Raw genomic sequence first — 23,156 nt, forward strand, 5'->3', positions numbered from 1 at the left:
TCATTTTTAGGCCTTTTCACACATAATATTTGCCATGTCTAAAACTACAAGTGATATTTGTACCTTAGGAGTGATGATCTTATTGACCGTATTATTGACCTTGTAAGACTGTAACTCGGGAGGTTTGAGAATTGGACTTGAAGTGATCATTTCCAGCAGCAGGCATAAAATTATGTTATTTTCTTCCAGTTGCGTTTGCATCTGAGTGAAATGTTTGGCTGTTTATCATGTTGTGTTTCCAAGTTTCTGTGTGGAAAAAATAATTTTAGGCTGTTATTTGACAGGACTTTGCCACATAACACATTAAAGTAGAGACTATTCAAGAGTTCCAATTTTAGTATACATCATCTCGACTTCTTGCTATATTTATATCCCTTTAGATAGGGCTCTTGAAGGTAGCGGAGTCAGGGGATACGGGGAGAAGGTAGGAACAGGGTACTGATTATGGATGATCAGCCATGATCACATTGAATGGCAGTGCTGGCTTGAGGGGCCGAATGGCCTACTCCTGCACCTATTGTCTAATGATAAAAATACTGTTTTGTGACATGTCAACATTAAGGGCCTGTCCCACTGCGGTGACTTAATTTGCGAGTTTAGAAGAGTTTGCTCTCGACTCAAACTCGCAGCACAGTCGACACGTGGCCCTAGAAGGTCACTGGAACTCTCCTTCATGCTCGAGAGGTCCGGCTCCTGAACCAGCCTAATTAATGGGTGAGGGCAGTTCCTGTGGGTTCCCCCGTTTACCTAACCCCACTGACTGCGAGTGTGCAGAGTGGGGGTCACGGGCATAGTTGGACTGAGGCAGTGCCAGGCTGCGGGAAGGCTAAGGCATCTTTCACTGACAGGAAAATGCCTAACCCTAACTCGTCCCCCTTCCAGAGCTGCCCACGGCTGGAGCTGGAGCCGCTTTGGGTCCGGATGTGGGCTCCGTACGTGTGGCCCCGCAGCGCATCCACCTCGGCCAGCATGCCCTGGTGATGATGGTGGAGAACAGCACTGCCTTGCACGCTGCCCGGGCCGCCTTCAGCACCACCATAGCGCCGGCTCCGTCCACTGGACCCACTGGAGGCCCGGCCCAACACTCACCACCCACTGGATGCCCAGCCCGACCAACCACTGTCACCACCCACCAGAGGCCCGGCCCGGCCCGACCGACCGCTCTCACCACCCACCGGCGGCCCAACGGCCCAACAGCCCGACTGATCCTCCACAGCATCCATCGACCTACCGACAAGCCCGACCGACAGATTGACCTACCTACTGACTAACCCTAATCCTAATCCTAGCTCTACATTTGTTATTTATCATTTTTAATTGACAGTTCACATCACAACTTTATAAAGATAAATCAATTGAAAAACAAAATGATCAGCAAGGTTAGCTTTACCTTTATTTCTTGGAAACCTTGCTATTGTTTTGATGTAATGAGGAGGCAGCCATGATCCCAGGGTCCTTGCTGCCTAACGACCATAAAACAAAGTGCGGAATTGGTCAATTTGCGTCCGACCTCATTGTCAAACGTGCATTGATTGGGCAATTACTCCTCACAAAATTTGAGCTTTTTCCTCATATTTCTTAAAAATGTGCAGGTTTTGGTCTTGATGAGTTTCAGGTATGATTTATATAATATTTTTACACAATATGTTAAAATTTCAGGTGGTTCCGTGTGTTGGGTCACGAACCTGAACGATAAAGCTCCTCGGCCCACAGCCTATAACTTGTTTGTCGTGGACAAGATAGGCCAAAGGGCCTGTTTCTGTACTGCACAGCTCTATGACTTTGTTCATTTCATTCTTACATATGGCAAATATAGAGTAATTACAATAAACCTGACAATTCTGTGGGTTTAGCCAGGTTTCCCTTAAGGGCCTGTCCCACTTACAAATATGTAAGTTTGGCTCACAAATTACGCGACCACGTGGTCGCTTGAGGCGTACGGGATCCGTATGGCCGTGCGGGGCCGGTCCCATTTAGAAGCGCGGAGGGGTATTGAGCTGTGCAGGGCCGGTCCCGACATCACACGGGGCTCCGAAATTCTTGCAGTGAATGAAATCTTCACGCGCCAACGGCCTGTCGCGGAACTGACAGCCAAAGTGGGACAGGCCCAAGACCCTGGTGCGACGCAACGTCTCCCCTTCAACAGCAGCAGAAGCAGGAAAACGATCGCCGAGCTCGGCCTGCGGCTCACGGCCGTTGCGATCCGGATACGCCCCCTCTTCTACTCCCAGAGCGGGGCCAAGAAAATTGAAGATAGACACAAAATGCAGGAGTAACTCAGCGGGATCGGTAGCATCTCTGGAGAGAAGCAATGTGTGACGTTTTGGGTCAAGACCCGTCTTTTCAGACTGAAGAAGTCTCGACACGAAACATCACCCATTCCTTCTCTCCAGAGATGCTGCCGGTCCCGCTGAGCTACTCCAGCATTGTGTCCATCTTCAAATGACGTCACGCGCTCCAGACGTCTGTGCGTACACATGTAATCGCGCCCGACCTTTGCTTGACTGTCTCGGCTCAACGCGATCACAAGGTCACGTAATTTGCGTGCCAAGGACACACAAGTGTGACAGGCCCTTTAGTTTCTTAAAAATTTGGAGTTTTTCAGGATGGTAATATTTTTCACTTTTAAATAGGAATTAAGATGCTCAGTTCAAAAGAGATAGAAAATACAAATGTCACCGTTATTGAGTCATACAGTATGGAAACTGGCCCTTCGGCCCAACTTGCTCACACCAACCAACATGTTCCATCTATACTAGTCCCACCTGCCTGTGTTTGGTCCATATCCCTCTAAACCTGTCCTATTCACATACTTGTCTAAATGTTTCTTAAACGTCATGATAGTACCTGCCTCAACTACCTCCTCCAGCAGCTAGTTCCATTTACCCACCACCCTTTGCATGAAAAATTGCTTCTCAGGTTCCTATTAAATCTTTGCCTTATCACATTAAACCTATGGTTCTCGATTCCCCCACTCTAGGCAAGACACTCTGTACGTATACCTGGTCTATTCATCTCATGATTTTGTACACCTCTATAAGTTTACCACTCATCCTCCTGCATTCCAGGGAATAGTTTTCTAGCCTGCTCAACTTCTCCCTATAGCTCAGGTTCTCGAGTCCTAGCAACATCTTTGTAAATCTTCTCTACACCTTCCCATAACAAGGTGCCCAGAACTGAACACAACACTCTAAATGCGGTAGACAAAAGTACTGGAGAAACTCAGCGGGTGCGGCAGCATCTGTGGAGCGAAGGAAATAGGCAACGTTTCAGGCCAAAACCCTTCTTCAGACTGATGTAGGGTGGGGGGGACGGGGAGAAGAAAGGAGAAAGGAAGAGGAGGATCCAGAGGGTGAGGGAGAGCTGGGAAGTCTATTGTCTATTGTCGATTAAGGGGAGGAGAAGGTCTACCAGAAATTGGAGAAGTCAATGTTCATGCCGCTAGGGTGCAGACTGCCCAAGCGGAATATGAGGTGCTGCTCCTCCAATTTCCGGTGGTGCTCACTCTGGCCGTGGAGTAGGCCCAGGACAGAAAGGTAACTCTAAATGCGGCCTCATCAACGTCTTATATAACTGCAACATGAACTACCAACCAATATACTCAATACGCTGACTGATGAATGCCAATGTGCTAAAGGCCTTTTTGAATACCCTATCTACCTTTGGTGGCAATTTCAACAAACTATGTACCTGCACTCCTCCATTTTTCCTGCATCTAGCCTGTCCAATCCTTTATGTTTCTATAAGATACCCTCTCATCCTTCTAAATTCCAATGAATACAAGCCCAGTCGACCCATTTTTTCACCATTTGTCAGTCCCACCATCCTGGGAATTAACCTGATGAACCCACGCTGCACTCCCTCAATAGCAAGAATGTCCTTCCTCCAATTAGAGAAACAATACTGCACACAATACTCCAAGTGTGGTCTCACTAGGCCCCTGTACAACTGCAGTAGGACCTCCTTGCTCCTATACTCAAATCCTCTCACTGTTAAGACCAACATGCCATTTGCTTTCTTCACTGCCTGCTATACCTGCATTCTTACTTTCTGTGACTGATGTACAAGGACACCCAGGTCTCGTTGCACTTCCCCTTTTCCTAAGCTGACAACATTCTGAAGAAGGGTCTCGACCCGAAACGTTATCCATTCCATCTCTCCAGAGATGATGCCTGTCCCGCTGAGTTGCTCCAGCTTTTTGTGTCTTTCTTCAGTTTAAAACAGCATTTGCAGTTCCTTCTTACACCATTCAGATAATCATCTGCCCTCTTATTCTGCCGCCAAAGTGGATAATCCCACATTTATCCACATTATACCTCATCTGCCATGCATCTTCCCACTCACCCAACCTATCTAAGTCACCCTGCAGCCTCGTAGCATCCTCCTTGCAGCCCACACTGCCACCCAGCTTTGTATTATCCGCAAACCTGGCGATGTTACATTTAATTAGCTAATATTTATTGTAAATAACTGGGGTCCCAGCACCGAGCCTTGTGGCACCCCATTAATCACTGCCTGACATTCTGAAAAGGACCAGTTAATTCGTAATCTTTGCTTGCTGTCTGCCAACCAGTTCTCTCTCTATGTCAATACCCTAACCCCAATACCATGTGCTCTAATTTTGCACACAAATCTCTTGTGTGGGACCTTGTCAAAGGCTTTTTGAAAGTCCAGATACACCACATCCACTGGCTCTCCCTTATCCATTTTACATGTTAAAAAAATTCCAGATAAGTCAAGCATGATTTCCTCTTCATAAATCCATGCTGACCAATCCTGTCACTGCTTTCCAAATGCGCAGCTATAACATCTTTAATAATCGACTCGAGCATCTTCCCCACTACCGATGTAAGGCTCTGGTCTATAATTACACGTTTTCTCTCTCCCTCCTTTCTTAAAATGTGGAGTTACATTTATAGAGATAATTTTAAATTTGTTTATACTATCCATTGTACGAACCTTCCAAACAATTGCTGAATATAAACTTGAATTAGTCATATTAGTGTAGACAATGCAAGTACTTTCACCTACCTACATAAATTGAAGCCCTGGACTTATTCAACATCAATTTAGTGAAACAAATGAATTATAGGGAATATCTGGAAGTGTCATTTTTGAATATTAAGTTTAGGAGATCTAACTTCATTTCCTTATCTTACAGGGCCATAAAGGTGAACCTGGCATCTCTCCAGGAAAAGCACTCAATGGACACAAGGTTAGAATGAAGAATATTGCTCCGAGCAATATTTTACAGTTATATGCAGAGAAACATAATGTAAGGTACTCAAAGAGGGAAATTTATTTTTAAATTACTGCAATAAAAAGTGTTGATGCTGATGTTGATATCGGTATGTATTCTCAAACCAAACTAAGTGTGAAGTCTTTTATGTCTAAACTAAACTAAGCTTTGAACATGGGTAAGTATACCACAATTGAACATTGATACGTTGCAGCTTAAGTTTGTAATGAATCACAACAACAACCAAACTGCATTGTTAGGTGGGTCAACAGTCAAGAATGTTTAATTATTATATGTGCCAGCAATGATATAATGAAATTATTTTTGTCGAGCAAATTAGTAGTAGCAAACTTAAGACAATGCAGTATTTAGTAAAAAAAAGACACAAATTTCAAATACAGAAAATAGCAAACCACAAGTTGTAAGCAAAATATTTTGTTGAAAAAATGAGAAAAATCACTTCCATCGTGGGAATCACTGATTGTAAACTTGACCTTTGGTGTTACAGTAGAGTGTGTTCATATCTGGAACACCTTTTGTGGAGAGATAGAAAATTAGATACTATTATGTAAACATATTACCAGGCATTCTTTGGCGGTTTTAAGATTTTCAGATGCATGCTGATATTGATATTTATATCATTAATAAGAGACTGCTAAAGCTGTAAGCTAACTTCATGAAATTTGGTTGGGTATTTTTGTACCATTAACATTAACAGATTTAAATTTATTTTTAACATAAAATCTTGGTTTTGTTGTTTTACAGGGTGACCGGGGCCGTCCTGGTGCCCTGGGACTGCAAGGACCAAAAGGCCGAAAGGTAGGCAATTTATTACTTATTTACCTGGTTTTGTTTATTTTTTATTGAGAAATTTAAAATGAATTTAAGGAATAAGTGAAGCACTAATTAACAATCAAGGAGAGCAGGGTTAATAGAAAGTTAGAATATTGCGTTTAAGATATGTGATTGTTTGGGTGATTGTGTCTGAATTGGTAGCATTGCGAACTGAGTATGTATCGTCTGCGCTTTGCTGAAGATTGTATGGCTCTGCACTGGTGTGATTGTGATGAATATCACCTTGGCTTCTTTTTGAGTTATGTTACTAGAACTGCCAGAAGAAACTTCCTGCAGTTGGCTCAGCCAATGTGTACATTTTTTTTACGGAAGACATTTCCAGCTTGCAGTCAGGCTCGTTCATTTCTTTGAAAGAATCTTTGGCTATTCACAAAGAAATAGTACAACTGTTTCACAATGAATGTATTAGTTTTCACTTGTAAAATTGATGCCAACCTGCTGGTAGTGATTCAGGGTCTGCAATATCAAATCTTTGAACACTTAATGTAAAGATAGTCTCTGTTGAACTTCCAAGTTGATCTGGATAAAGACAATAATGGCATTCATTTGACAATGCTGAAACCAATTTGAATATAAATGTGAACCACTCGTTTACATCCTTAGCATCTCATTGAAGTTCAAGATCAATGATATCAACTTGATTTGAGAAGGGGGAATAGGTTGACAATGTTTGAAGTCTTCAATCCTAATTTAGGACCAGCAAATAGACCATGGCCAGGCTACCCTTTTTTCACAGAGTACTACAATTTCCAGGAAATATAGACAACTGTGTTAAAGCTTGGTCAAAAACCTGCAGCACCCAACAGTAGAATGGGAGTACCTTCATCACATGGACCCAAGAGGTTGAGGAAGAGTGGTTCACCACTGGCTTCCCAGGTAAAACAAGAAAGGGCAACAAACAGTAGTTTTGCCAGTGACGGTTCTTAAGCAGCACACATCCTGAATAGTTACACTGTCATTTTATGGCGTATGGGTGGCGCAGTGGCGCAGCGGCAGAGTTGCTGCCTTACAGCAGCAGAGACTCGGGTTCGATCCTGACTAACGGTTTTCCCTGTGGTTTTCACTGAGGTACTGGAAGCAATCCAGAGATAACCGCCCTAGTAGACCTGCTTTTCAGTCTTCTTCCTAACTCTCTAAACTCACTTTGCAGAACCTCCTTCCTCTTCTTCCCAGTGTCGTTTGTGCCCACGTGCACAACTACTGCCGGCTGTTCACCGTCCCCCTCGAAGATGTTCTGAATTTGGTTCGTGGTATCTTGAATCCTGGCACCAGGGAGGCAACAGACCATCCTTGAGTCTCGCCTTCCGCCACAGAATCTCCAGTCTGCACCTCTAACAATGGAGTCACCCACCACTATAGCTCTGCCCGAAGTCGGTCTTGCCAGTCAAGTCTCATCGCTAAGATTGAAATCTTCAGATATACCTTATTCAATTTCAAAGATACCTTATTTTTAACAAATGACTTTTATTTGTTTACTTTTGAATATTTCTCATTTTGGCTCTTTGACATCTTTGTTCCTATTCCCTGAAAAACTAATAGAGACATTTTCTGTAAAGGGGACATTTCTTCCTTTCTTCTCAAATTCAGGATGGTCTCCATGGAAATCTCATCCACTCATTTTACTCCTTCTAAATGTGATGTCATTTGACTGCATTGCAAAAGAAATAATGTTAACTTCACTCAAAGTACATATACCAAAGCAAATTAACCCAGTGGTATATAATAGAAGTGTTTTTAAAACATTTTGCAGAGCTTACATAGATAGATAGACTTTTATTGTCATTCAGAAGTCTGAACGAAATTGCAGCAGTCATACATATAATACATATAATACCATACAATAAAACAACAATAAACACATATTAACATCCACCACAGTGAGTCCACCCAGCATCTCCTCACTGTGATGGAGGCAAAAGTCTTAGGTCGCAGTCTCTTCCCTCCTCTTCTCCCTCTGCGCTGGGGCGATCCCCCCCCCCCCCCCCCCCCCCCCGGGCGATGTTAAGAACAGTCCCGCGGCTCAAACACCGCGGCCCGGGGTGGTTGAAGCTGCCGCCCACCAGTTCTGCAGAAGCAGCTGCTGGCCCGCGGCCGAACCCCGGACTCAGGCCACCGCCGCCAGAACACCGTCCCAGCCACCCTCACGTGAGTACTGCGCCGTCTTCAGCCTCGGGCTGGGCCGCCCCGACTTGGGCGCCGAACCTCCCCCGGACCGGGCCGCCCCGACATGGGCGCCGAACCTCCCCCGGACCGGGCCGCCCCGACTTGGGCGTCGCTTCTCCCCCGGACCGGGCCGCCCCGACATGGGCGCCGGCCGCCCCGACTTGGGCGCCGAACCCCCCCGGACCGGGCCTGCCGACTTGGGCGCCGCACCTCCCCCGAGACTTGGGCGCCGAACCTCCCCTGGACCAGGCCGCCCCGACGGGGCTCGTTCCCCCGGACCGGGCCGCCCCGACTTGGGCGTCGCTTTCTCCCCCGGACCGGGCCGCCCCGACTTGGGCGCCGAACCTCCCTCGGGCTGCCAGCGCCGCACCTTCCCGAGCTCGGCCGCTCCGACGGGAGCCTCGTTCCACCCTCGGGCTGGCCGCCCTCACGGGAGCGTCCCAGCCTCTTCCAGCCCTGAGCCGGACCACCCTCACGGGAGCGAACTCGGAGCGAGTCCTGACGGTGCTCTGCCTCCGGAGCCTCGAGGTCGTCAGCTCCATTAGGCCTCAGCGCAGACGGAGGCAGAGAAGGGGAATACGACAAAAAGGTTGCTTTCCCCCGCAGGGAGAGACTGCAAACCCCGTTTCAACCCCCCCCCCCCCCCCCCCAAAACACAAGCTAAAACCAAAAACTAGACTAAACAAACAAAATAAACAACATAAAAAACACAAAGACAACGGGACCGCCGGTAAGCCGCTGCAGCCAGAGCCGCGCCGCCACTCCGAAAGTGAAATACTAGACAGGCATATGCTGTTTCTGGTCCTAATGTTATGACAGTGGATACATCTGTTTATTATTTCCTGAGATCTTATTTTAACAGACAATTCAATGGAAATCAGTGAATTAATTACTGACTACAAGCATTGATCTGACCAATAGAATTTGAGAAGTATCTGAAACAGATTTTTTTCTGGAGCATTGCCTAAGATTATCGAATGCAAAATTTATTGCAATTGTCATTCAGTAATATGAAATTGCTAATGATCACACTAGATAATTTATATAAATCTGCGAGAGCTTCCCCGTGAACATCACAAATTCCTGTTGGCCCATGAATGAATTCCATTGATAATTGCTGGCAAAGGGGCTAATTGGATCCTCTTAATGGAGTGCTGGCGGATATTGAATGTCACATGAAAACATCTGACTAGTTAATAAATTACTTCTTTGTAGCCTGCTGGGATTTTACAGTTATCTAATTTTGATATTTCATTGACCAACTGAATTCTTAGTTACAGAGCTAATTAACTATTTAACTTTATTTCATCATAGAATCATGGAACTGTTCTGGCAGAGAAGGAAGCTATGTACCTTCAAGTAGAATAATCCTATTTGTCCAGTTTCCTTTTCAAAAAACCCAAGAATTATTCAGTAATATGTCTGCCCAAATTTTCCAAAGAGTTTGCTTTTAAATAGTGAAACCTATTATATATTAGACAATTTAACATGATCTAACATCATACATTTTGCTAAAAACAGTTTAAGAGAAATTTCTGCATATTAATTAGTTTAAAGACTACAACAATTTAGGGAGCTTGTAAATGATCAAATAATATTAAGAGGTAGACAAAAATGCTTGAGAAACTCAGCGGGTGAGGCAGCATCTGTGGAGCGAAGGAAATAGGCAACGTTTTGGGTCAAGACTCGAATTATTAAGACCGCATATATTAAGACAGCATATGTGCATAACACGGACTTATTGAGATGCTCTTAATTTAACTTTTGATAATGCATGCTACGTTGGTTTATCAAACAATGGTAGAAACTGCAATCTGAAAGAAATGAAGGGCAAAGAGGATCAAGTTTGTGTCAAGCATACAAACCCATTGGTTTCCTGCATACTCATCCTATCACTTTTAGAGGAAATCAAATCGATTTCACAACTATCCTTATCTTAGCCATAAATCGTAGAAATCGTGGCACAAAGCTCTAAAGTAAATGCCATTATTGCTCCACCGATCGTTTATGAAGCCAACATTTAACATCTACAACACATTTCCCACCACACATAAAAACACATGGCACTCTTCAGTCTGTTTGTTCTTATTGCCGTAATTCAATCCCTCTTCATCAAATATGTAATTTCCATAGGTTTTGTGGTCGTGCATCTGATGCACATATGTATCCATAAAAACAATTTCCAAGAAACATTTAACCCAATTGAATAGCATTATATTCATTTTGTATTCAAGGACTGCATCTGTAACCCAGGGTGACTAATTTCTTTACCAAATGACTTTGTAAAACATGTTAGCCAATTCCACACAAGATTGGATTGTTGTGATCTTCAAATGTGGAAAACACACATACAGTGCCCTCCATAATGTTTGGGACAAAGACCCATCATTTATTTATTTGCCTCTGTACTCCACAATTTGAGATTTGTAATAGAAAAAATCACATGTGGTTCAAGTGCACATTGTCAGATTTTAATAAAGGCCATTTTTATATATTTTGGTTTCACCATATAGAAAGTACAGCAGTGTTTATACATAGTCCCCCCATTTCAGGGCACCATAATGTTTGGGACACAGCAATGTCATGTAAATGAAAGTGGTCATGTTTAGTATTTTGTTGCATATCCTTTGCATGCAATGACTACTTGAATTCTGCATTTCATGGACAGCACCAGTTGCTGGATGTCTTCTCTGGTGATGCTCTGCCAGGCCTGTATTGCAGCCATCTTTAGCTCGTGCTTGCTTTGGGGGCTAGTCCCCTTCAGTTTTCTCTTCAGCATATAAAAGGCATGCTCAAATGGGGTCAGATTGGGTGATTGACTTGGCCACTCAAGAATTGAGGTAATTTTTTTGTTTTGAAGAACTCCTTTGTTGCTTTAGCAGTATGTTTGGAATCATTGTCTTGCTGCCAATGAGTTTTGAGGCATTTGTTTGAACTTGAGCAGATAGGATGTGTCTATACACTTCAGAATTCAATATGCTACTACCATCAGCAGTTGTATCATCAATGAAGATAAGTGAGCCAGTACCTTCAGCAGCCATACATGCCCAGGCCATAACACCCCCAATTCCTTCTTGGGCAATTCCTTCTCTCCTCCATACTTTGCTCTTGCCATCACTCTGATATAAGTTAATCTTCATCTCATCTGTCCACAAGACCTTTTTCCAGAACTGTAATTGCTCTTTTAAGTACTTCTTGGCAAACTGTAACCTGGCCATCCTATTTTTGCGGCTAACCAGTGGTTTGCATCTTGCCGTGTAGCCTCTGTATTTCTGTTCATGAAGTCTTCTGCGGCCAGTGGTCATTGACAAATCCACACCTGACTCCTGAAGAGTGTTTCTGATGTCGGACAGGTGTTTGAAGATTTTTCTTTATTATAGAGAGAATTCTTCTGTCATCAGCTGTGGAGGTCATCCTTGGCCTGTCAGTCCCTTTGCGATTAGTAAGCTCACCAATGCTCTCTTTCTTCTTAATGACGTTCCAAACAGTTGACTTTGATAAGCCTAAGGTTTGACTGATGTCCATAACAGTTTTATTCTTGTTTCTCAGTCTCATAATGGTTTTGTTTCTTTGATTTTATTGGCACAACTTTGGTCCTCATGCTGATAAACAGAAATAAAAGTTTCCAAAGGTGATGGGAAGACTGGAGGATAGACTGAGTGATGAGAGCTCTCTTAAGGGGTTGTCCCACTTGGGCGACCTAATTGACGAGTTTAGAAGAGTTCGAAAAAATTACATGTTGAAGACCTCCTTCGACTATGTAGAAGACCTCCTTCGACCTCCTTCGACTATGTTGAAGACCAGGTTCGACTAGCTACGACTAACTTCGGGAAAATTGGGCACCAAATAGTGGAGAGTGAAGACGACCTCCTTCGATCTCCTTCGACCTCCCTTCGACCTTCATTCGACTATGATGAAGACTATCTATGGCTACCTTCGACTACCTTCAACTACCCTCGATTATCTACGACTAACATGCCGACGTACTACGACCTACTACGACTAAACCTATGAGTAAAAATGTATCGATTTTTTCCATAGTGACATTTTTTACTCGTGGGCATTTTTTAACATATGGAAAAAAAAAAACGCCGCGACCTAGCTGAGGCCTTGAGTACGCGGAGACCACTCTCGATCATGAAGGAGAGTTACAAAGACCTCCTACGACCTCGTGTCGACCATGCTGCGAGTATGAGTCGAGGGCAAACTCGCCAGAATTCGCGGATTAGGTCGCCCAAGTGGGACAGGCCCTTTATACCTGCAGTAAGGAGGCAATTAAACACACCTGAGCAATTACAAACACCTGTGAAGCCATGTGTCCCAAACATTATGGTGCCACGAAATGGAGGGACTATGTAATAAACACAGCTGTAAATTCTACATGGTGAAACCAAAATGTATAAAAATGGACTTTAATAAATGGCTTTGTAGAGTTCAGGTGGGCTGCCTTTGTAGAGTCCACAGTGGGGAACTGAGGCTTTATAAGGCAGTGCCATGACTGCATTTAAAGTATTATGAACTGCCTTGGGCCCCCTATCTGAGGAGGGATGAGCTGGTAATGGAGAGAGTCCAGAGGAGGTTTACGAGAATGATCCCGGAGATGGGTAAACGTATGATCAGCGTTTGGCTCTTGACCTGTACTTGCTGGAGGTTAGAAGGGTGGGGGGGGGATCATAGAATCTTACTGAAAGGCCTGGATAGAGTGGATGTGGAGAGGATGTGTGCTCTAGTGAAAGAGTCCAGAAGCAGAGGGCCCAGCCTCAGAATAAAAGCACATATCTTTAGAAAGGAGATAAGGAGGAATTTATTTCGTCAGAGGGCGATGAATATGTGGAATTCATTGTCACAGAAGGCTGGAGGCCAAGTCACTGGTTAGTTTTAAAGCGGAGATTGACAAGTTCCTGATTAGTAAAGGTGTCAAAGGTTATGATGAGAGGGTAGGAGAATGGGGTTGACAGGGAAAGATGTTTGGCAGAGTAGACACGATGGGCTGAATGGCCTGATTCTGCTCCTCCGGCTTATGAACTTGTGTGTTTATGCATCTACTTTGGTGAACTTTCTTTTACAAACTAAGTTATATTGTTTTCTTTCATTTAGGGACTGAGGGGCTACCCTGGATCACCTGGCCATCCCGGAGAATCAGTGAGTGTTCACTTCCCTTTACACTTCGTGATGCCATCTGCATTTTTGAATACAATATACAAGAATGAAATTCCGTAAAATGCAATATTAACTATTTCAATTCCCTGTATTAATTGTTTGTCTCTCCATGTCTGCATCTATAATTCAAACTGATTATATCCTACATTAAACCAAATAAACCCGTGATCCCTGTGCATATTTGTGACAAAATAATTTTTTTGCATGTACGAAATCATCACTCTTTATTTCTTCTACAACCCAAAGACATTATGTCATTTTTCGCAAGGTGGAGACATCTCCTATTAAAGATTTACCATCCAAAAGGAATCACTTAGCTGCATTGCTATTCTGATGGTCTTTTGCTGCTTGGGTATCAATTTTAACATAACTAGTTTGGGCACCGGTTGCAAACAGCCATGCTGAAGAATATCTTCATAGTTTGCCAGCAGAGGCCAAGGATAGATAAAATCGTGGAAGAGAAAACCAGCCTGCCATTTTCAAAGATTAATTTAAAGATATACATTTAAAACAAATGAAAACATTTCAGCGTTTTTACTTATGAATGATCGAATATAACTAGGAACAGCGTTGTCAGCCATTGTCCTTCAGTTTCTGTAAATTTTAAAGGAAATTTTGGTAAGTAAATCTTCTGAGAAATTGCTCTGTGGACATGGTGTCAGCTTTTCAGTCACCCCATTAAGAAAAGGTATGTGGTTTAACTTTGTGCTCTTTAATAAGGAAGCCGGCCTATAAAGAGAAACTGACAAAAATGTCAGAAGGAAAGGATAGTTTCTTCATCTAAACTGTCCCACAGCTTGTGATGCCCTGTGCACTGTGACGCCCTGTGCACTGTGACGCCCTGTGCACTGTGACGCCCTGTGCACTGTGACGCCCTGTGCACTGTGACGCCCTGCCTGTGACGCCCTGTGCATTGTGATGCAAATAAACTCCACCCATTCAAAGCCACATAACTTAGGAAAGGCAGAAGTGGGAAAATCTGTGCATCTGTCCGATAAAAATAAATTATTGGCTTAACTATAGTTCAAAACAAATAGATTCTGCTAATCTATTACGTGCATCAACTACTTCTTCTGGCAGCTCATTCCAAAATGTTACCTCTCAGGTTCCTATTACATCTTTCCCTGTCACCTTAACCCTATGTCCTCTGGTTCTTGAATTCCCTATTCCAAGGAACAACCATTCTGCATTCACCCTTTCTATTCCCTTCAGGATTTTATGCTCCTCTGTAAGATCACCCTTGCCTTGCCTTCTGTGCACCAAGGAATAAAGTCTTAGATTTCCCAACATTTCCCTATAGATAGGTCCTTGCGTTCAGGCAACAGGTATTATGGTATTAAAAAGGAACTTGCTAAAGTTGATTGGCGTAGTTTACGAACAAAGGGACGTCTGAAAAGTGTGTGATTATGAGAGTTCAGTGCATGCATGTTCCTGATAGAGTGAAGGTCAAGGCAGGTGAGAGTAAGGAAGCTTGGATGACAAGAGTCATTGAGGTTCTGGTAAGGAAAAAGATGGAGACATGGGACGGGTATAGGCGACTGCGATCAAGTGTATCCATGTGTGGAGCATCTGGAGATGTGCAAAGTCCTCAATGTGTATTTCTCTTCCGGTTTTACCATGGGGGAAAAAACGTGAAAACTGGGGAACTTGGAATAGTTAGTAGAGATATCTTGAGTCCATATTATGGTTGAGGAGGTGCTGGACATCCAAAGGCATATGAAGGTAGATATATCTCGCAGGCTTGATCAGATGTATTTGAGGATACTGCGTGAAGCTAGAGATGAAACTGCAGGAGCCCTGACTAAGATATATGAATCATCAGTAGACACTGGTGAGGTGATGGAAGACCAGAAGGTGGCTAATGTTGTTCTTCTATTTAAGAAGAGCAACATGGAAAAGCCTGGGAACTATAGACCAGTGAGCCGAACATCTATGGCTGGCAAGTTACTGTAGAGGATTCTGAGGCATAAGGTATATGTACATTTGGATCGTTTCCATGGTTTTGTACATGGGAGATTGTATCTTACCAATATGATTGAGTTTTTGAAGAAGTAAATGTAAAAGATTGACAAAGCAAAGCCATAAATGTTGTCTATATGTATTTTAGTAAGATATTCAATAAGTTTCCACTGGATGGGCTGCTCTGGAAGGTTAGGATCCAGGGAGAGATAGCCGACTCAATAGAGAATTGGCTCCAAGGAAGGAAGCAGAGGGTAATGGTGGAAAGATGCTTTTCAGACTGGAGACCTGTAATGTGGTATGCCTAGTCTAGTGATCATTGCTGGGGCCATTGCTGTTTGTGGTTTATATCAACCATTTGGATGAGAATGTACAAGACATGATTAGCAACTTTGCAGATGACACTAAATTGGGTGATATTGTAGATAGTGAAGACCGTTATCAAAAATTACAACACTCCTTAATCATTTGGGCAAGTGGGCTATGGAATGGCTTATGGAGAATGCAGATAAGTGCGAGGTATTGCATTTTGGAAAGTCAAACCAGGGCAGGACCTTCACAGTGATTGGCAGAGCTCTGAGGAGTGCTGTGGAGCCGAGGGCTCCAGGAGTACAGGCACATGGTGCCCTGAAAGTGGTCACTGGTAGACAGGATGGTCAAGAAGGATTTCAATACATTGCCCTTCATCAGTCAGTATTGAGTATAGAAGTTGGACGTCTTGTTACAGATGTACAATATTTGGGTGAAGTAGCATTTGGAGTATTATGTTCACTTTTGGTCACCTGCTATAGGAAGGATGTCATTAAACTGAAAAGAGTACAGAGAAGATTTATGTGGATGTTGCCAGAACTCGAGAGTCTGAGCAATAGGGTGAGATTGAGCAACTAGGACTATCCCTTGGAGCACAGGAGGCTGAGGTTATCTTATAGAATATAAAATCATGAGAGAATAAGTAGGATTAATGCACAGAGTATTTTACCCAGTAGAGGAATCAAGAGCTGAGGACATAGTCTTAAGGGGAGATGGGAAAGATTTAATAAGGAAAACAAATCCCGTCTATCCAGTCTCCACTCATAACTGAAATGTTACATCCCAGGAAATATACTGGTGAATCTTTTCTGCACCCTCTCTAGTGCTATCACGTCCTTCCTACACTGTGGCAAGCAGAACTGCAATGAAAATCTCAACTTGGTTCCATTTATATATAAAGTATCCTGCAAAAGGACTTCAGGTGAAATTATAGTAAATATATTTGATTTTTGTTCTGGACTGTAATGAATAACTTAAATTGTACTTAAATAGGTGTCTAGAAGTAAATTCTAATTGGAGAAGAGCAAACAAGTTAGAATCTGCATTACAAACTTTGGTAAACAAATTAAAAGTATGTATGTGGCACAAACGTAACTGTACGGTTTGGGTTCATATCACAAGTGACCAGCTCTCTGTCAGTTTTATTATACTATAACTGTCTTATTTATTGGAAAGATGATTTTTAAAACCATTTCCATATGCATTTGATGCGTAGGGGATCGTGTATGTATGAATGAATGTGCTGTAAATGCAGGGAATGTTGGACAATTTATCATTCATTTGCACTTCTAGGAATTTTTGGCAGGAATTAGACTTGATTCAACCCAGCTGCTGTTAGATGTATATTGGATCAATTTTTTTTAAAAGCTCTAACAAATATTTTGTATTCAGCTTTAACAAAAAAATAATAAAATATTTAAATTAATGAAAATACTGAAATTCCTACCAAAGGATTTTTAACCTTGCAAAAAAAAAAAAAAAAAAAAAAAAAATCTATCACATTATTTGATAACCCATTCTATTGTTTGTTTAACCATCAGGATTGCAAGTGGTTAATGTAGAAACTACAACATGAATACAATTGTTTCTTATTGTGTTAGTCAGACATTTTAATGCTCTTTAATGTATTTTCTGCTGAAAATTCATTTAGCAAAATATGACTAAATAACTAACTAAACAACATAAACTAAACTAAATAAAAACTAAACAAAAATATGAAAGTTATTATGTGAGATGGACTATTCTACTGATTAAGTTCGCAATAATAATAAACTTACATTGGAAAGTAATGAGTGGCATTTTGTTCCTGTATTTCCCCAATAAATATGGGCTGAACTCACCACAGAAAGCTAGGGATTGTCCATTAATGGTGTAATCACTGGTGTTTACTGTTTAAAAAAAAAAAGACAAAGTGCTGGAGTAACTCAGTGGGTCAGGCAGCAGCCCCAGAAAACATGGACAGGTGATGTTTCGGGTCAGGACCCTTCTTCCGACTGATTTGCTGTAACTCACTCTCTCTGTCTGTGATATTTTATTGGACAAATGCGAAGGCTTATTTCTTCTGTTTTTTTTATTGGAGAAAAATGTAATTCAAAGTTTCTCTCTCCTTTCTTAATCCTGCCTTTCTTTTGCTTACTCTTTCTCGTACCAATAGCTGATTTGATATTGATTCCACCATTGTATTGTACATTTCTGTGTTTGAGTCTATACATAAAAGTCAATCATTAAATACTGCACAAAGATTGTAACACGATCAATAAAAATCTAAAAACTAAAATGGCTGCATCTGCACTAGGAGAGAAAAAATATCCTGGTCTGTTTATATGATTAAATGGATACTCCTAATATGTGATTTAGGAAGAACTATTTTAAACTTTCATGACTCATTATTGTTGAGAATCAGATTAAAGGCAACATTTTCATTCTGTAATTTGCATGCTTTCTATTTTCCAGCTCTTTTTGGTTCAAGAAAATGTCCTTGTTTCAGCAGAAGCTGATTATAGGACCTTTTGAAAAAAATTGGTGCTATCATCATGTTACTTCTAACAGTGGTTGAAACAGAAGCATTTTAATTATACTTAGCATGTCTATCAATTTTAAGACATCTGGATACAGTGAGGTCATGTCAGTCACCGCTAATAATATTTTGTGAGTGTTTCTGTTGGCAAACTTGCGTCTTAATGGTGAAGCAACCATTTGCATTGACTTGACTCAATAATAGATTTCTATCTCTTTGGCAATCTTTTTCTGTGTTTGGATGCTACACTGTTCTGGAGTATGTATTAAAGCAAAACAAAAGTAGAAAAACACAATAACTGTAGCGGATATTAGCAAACACAGGGAACACATTTGTATAGCATTTTCCTGAATGCCATTTTGGTGAATCAGTAAGAAAAGAATGGTCCCTGTATTAAATAGCCTGCATTAATGCTAAAATTAAGCAGGCAAACAAAAGAATGTCATCCAAAGGTTTTGAGCATTCGTAAGTTAATGCAATTAACAGTAATTTCCAGACTATTCTCCATGGAAATTGGTTCAGTGTTTAAGTGATTCTGAACGGCTTTTAATGTAACACAACTGCAGACTCTGTGGTGAGCTGAAGCCAGGCCAAATCTATTCCAGTTCTCAAGAGAAACGTTAAGAAGTAGGGTTCAACAAATTTGGAACATATATTCTGGTCAATTTTAGATCGCATTGATCAGCTCAATATACATAATCACCCCACTCGAAGTTCACAGTGGTACCAATATAGATTAGATCATGTTTTTTAAATATTATTCCAGATGACTTGGACCAATCTGAGTCTGTTAAATTAAGAATAGTTCTTTGCTATGGAATCATGCCTCATGGGTTGAACTGAAACATGAATTCCTTGGAACAAGGGACATCCTACAAATGAAAGCCAAATTTTTACACTGAATCATGCTGCACTTGGCAGAGAGCTTCATTAATTGTATGCATGCATGAATACCATGTCAGTAACACATCTGGAAAATAGTTTTCAAAGACATTTACTCGAGAATGTGTAAAGTTGTAATCCCAACTGCAACATTTCATTACTTTTTCATGATAAAATAAAAGTTAGTGTTGAAAATAAATTTAAAGATACTTAAATCTTAATATTGAATATTGAAACAAAATAAAGCCTAAAATGCTAGTCCCAGTTTGGCGATCTCTCCAGTGATCTTATTGGTAACATTGTCCTCCTCTTTCTAACAGGGGGAACGTGGACCAGATGGAAGCCGAGGTGCCAAAGGTTATCCTGGCAGGCAGGTGCAGTAAATCTTCTCGTGCCGTGCAGTTTAATACAGATAAAATGTTCATTTTGCAAAGCTTGTTTACTTAAGATTTTACTGAATCATCCAAAAGAACACATTAATGTATGGTGGTTGACCTTATTTTGCATATAGCTTTCTGTTAAACATTTCAAAATGGGAAAATGAATTATTAGTTCAACTGACTAATGACAATTGATTTTCTAAGCTCTCTCCTAATCTCGGGACACACAGTTATAAACTAGCAACAGAAAGTGCAAGATGAAAAGTTACCAAATTATACTATAAATAAGATTTTGCAAAGAATTTCCTTCTAAATTATGATGCAATGAGATCAAATTTAAATCGCATTTCTTTCTGTACTATTTAATGGAGGCAAAAACAATACGGCAGCAGATGCCTTAAGGGGCTGTCCCACTTAGGCGACCTAATTGGCGAGTTTAGAAGAGTTTAGACATTGAAAAATTGTCATGTTGAAGACCTCCTTCGACTATGTAGAAGACCACCTTCGACCTCCTTCGACTATGTTGAAGAATAGCGTTGACTAGCTACGACTAGCTATGACTGGCTACGACTAACTTCGGGAAAATTGGACACCGAATAGTGGAGAGTGAAGACGACCTCCTTCGATCTCCTTCGACCTCCCTTCGACTATGATGAAGATTATCTACGACTACCTTCGACTTCCTTTAACTACCTTCGACTACCCTCGACTACCTATGACTAACATGCCGACCTACTACGACTAAAGTCCTCAGGCTGCGCTGGTTGGAGCTCCGACTCGGGCGATCTCGGATCCCAGGCACCGCGTTTAAAATCCAGCGCCGCTCGCAGCCACAGCTCCTCGGATGTTAGAGTCGGAGGTCACAGCACCCCGGAGCCTATCGCACGGCGACCCGGGTAGGGCATCGCCCGCTCCGTGATGGTGTCCCAGCGCTGTGCCGCCGTCAAAGCTGGGGTTCCGGCCGGTCCCGACAGGAAACGCCGCTTCGGACCAATGGTAGGCCGCGACGGAAGGGGCGATGAAGCAGCTCGGAGGGAAGCCGCCTCTCTGACCAGGTAGGGACTACGAAGTTTCCCCCTTCCCCCCCCCCCCATCCACCACATAAAAGACTAGAAGACCTCCAAAACAAACACTTTTAACTCACTAAAAATTAACAAAAGGGTGAAAGGACTAAAAGCTGCTGGCAGGTCAGCTGTACTCGACGGCGCCCCCTTACAAGGTCCATTTTTTAAAATCATCAATCTACACACAATGAAGAAGCAAAAACAGGTGTTTAGAAATTTTTGCAAAGTAATTAAAAAGAAATAACTGAAATATCACATTTACATAAATATTCAGACCCTTTGCTATGACACTCAAAATTGAGCTTGGGTGCATCTTGTTTCTACAACTGGATTGGAGTCCACCAGTGGTAAATTAAATTGAGTGTACATGATTTGGAAAGGCACACACCTGTCTATATAAGGTCCCACAGTTGACAGTGCAATTCAGAGCAAAAACCAAGCCATGAAGACAAAGGAATTGCCCGTAGTCCTCCGAGACAGGATTGTGTCGAGATACAGATCTGTGGAAGGGTATAAAATAATTTCTGCAGCATTGCAGGTCCCGAAGAGCACAGTGGCCTCCGTCATTCTTAAATGGAAGAACTTTGGAACCACCAGGACTCTTCATAGAGCTGGCCGCCTGGTCAAACTGAGCAATCGGGGGAGAAGGTGGTGACCAAGAACCCGATGGTCACTCTGACAGAGCTCCAGAGTTCCTTTGTGGAGATGGGAGAACCTTCCGGAAGGACAACTATATCTGCAGCACTCCACCAATCAGGCCTTTATGGTAGAGTGGCCAAACAGAAGCCACTCCTCAGTAAAAGGCACATGACAGCCCACTTGGTGTTTGCCAAAAGGCACCTAAAGAACTCTCAGACCATGAGAAACAAGATTCTCTGGTCTGATGAAACCAAGATTGAACTCTTTGGCCTGAATGTCAAGCATCACATCTGGAGGAAACCAGGCGCCATTCATCACCTGGCTAATACCATACCTACGGTGAAGCATGGTGGTGGCAGCATCATGCCATGGGGATGCTTTTCAGTGGCAGGAACTGGGAGACTAGTCAGGATTAAGGGAAAGATCAACGGTGCAAAGTACGGAGACCTCACACTGGGGCGGAGGTTTACCTTCCAACAGGACATTGACCCTAAGCACACAGCATAGACAACGCAAGAATGGCTTTGTGACAAGTCTGTGACCCAGCCAGAGCCCGGCTTGAATCCGATCGAACATCTCTGGACCTGAAAATAACTGTGCATCAACGCTCCCCATCCAACCTGACAGAGCTTGAGATGATCTGCAGAGAGGAATGGGAGAAATTACCCAAACACAGGTGTGCCAAGCTTGTAACGTCATACCTATGAAGACTTGAGGCTGTAATCACTGCCAAAGGTGCCTCAACAAAGTACTGAGTAAAGGGTCTGAATGTGATATTTCAGTTATTTTTTTTTAATTACTTTGCAAAAATTTCTAAACACCTGTTTTCACTTTTTTATTATGGGGTATTGCGTATAGATTGATGATAATAAAAAATAATTTAATCCATTTTAGAATAAGGCAGTAACGTTACAAAATGTGGATAAAGTGAATTATTTTCCAGAAGCCAATTAACGTACAAACTTGCACATCTTTGGAATGTGGAAAGAAACTGGTACCATAGGAGAAAACGCACGCAGTCACAGGAAGAATATACAAACTCTGTACAGATAGCATCCATCTCAGGATTGAACCCAGCTCTCCAGTGCCATGAGGCAGCAAATCTACTGCTGCCCTTTCTGTTCCAAATAGAAAATAGAAAATCCACTATTCCTCCATCGTGAGTTCGATCCTGACATGATCCCCCTGTGATATTATAGGGTCCTGTTGGGAACTACCGTTTCCTCCTACTCCCCAAAGACATAATGGTAGATTAAACCACTACAGGCGAATCCCCTTTAGGGGAGAGAGGTGGCAAAAAAAGGGAGTAGATGGGCTTGTGACAGAAGGTAAGTCAAAGTGGTAGATGGAAATATACATTAGGAGAATGGGTTGTGGCCAGGCACAGATGCAATGGGCTTTCTGTTGCAGTAAATAAACAACTGACAAATATGGACACAGATTTCATGCAGTAAATACTCATCCATTTGGCATTTATGAGCAATAACTACAGGAGTATAGTTATTTTGCTTCTGATTTTTGCATCAATATACATTTATGGACATAATAAATTGACATTCCCCCAGTAAATATATAATGGAAAGAATATAGTGAACAAATGCCTTTGGCATTTTTGTTGTTTTATTTTTAACTCATTCCTGGTTCTCTTTTCTTAGACACACACTCAAGTTGTTTGCTTCCGTACCCAGGACATTATGCTTATTTATTTGAATAGGTCAATATTGGTGGTGTTCCAAATAGCTTCTAATGACCTCAATGTTTTCTTAGATTGTGTGTGTGGTTCTGTTAATTAGAAAAAGAATTACACAACATTCTGCAGTCAGTGCAATGGCAGAAATAATTTGGGGGGGAAAAAAGTATTATAGTATGTTGACTCTGGTATATTTGGAATATCTGTTGACAACCATGTGTTAGGCTGCTCTGGAAGGTTAGATCAAACGAGATCCAAGAGAGTTAGCTGAAGGGATAGAAAATTGGCCTCATGGAAG

General features: G+C 42.2%; 1 protein-coding gene across 2 annotated transcripts in view; it reads left to right on the forward strand.

Moving 5' to 3' along the window:
• col27a1b (collagen, type XXVII, alpha 1b) overlaps window positions 1-23,156 on the forward strand; it is a 313,539-nt gene that overhangs the window by 86,025 nt on the left and 204,358 nt on the right. For both annotated transcript variants that reach the window (XM_055660163.1, XM_055660164.1), the window contains exons 6-9: window positions 5,162-5,215; window positions 6,005-6,058; window positions 13,355-13,399; window positions 19,406-19,459. In XM_055660163.1, coding sequence (XP_055516138.1) covers window positions 5,162-5,215; window positions 6,005-6,058; window positions 13,355-13,399; window positions 19,406-19,459 — 207 coding nt within the window. The remainder of the gene's footprint in view (window positions 1-5,161; window positions 5,216-6,004; window positions 6,059-13,354; window positions 13,400-19,405; window positions 19,460-23,156) is intronic.

This window comes from Leucoraja erinacea, chromosome 31 (genome assembly GCF_028641065.1).
Source record: "Leucoraja erinacea ecotype New England chromosome 31, Leri_hhj_1, whole genome shotgun sequence".
Lineage (NCBI taxonomy): Eukaryota > Metazoa > Chordata > Chondrichthyes > Rajiformes > Rajidae > Leucoraja > Leucoraja erinaceus.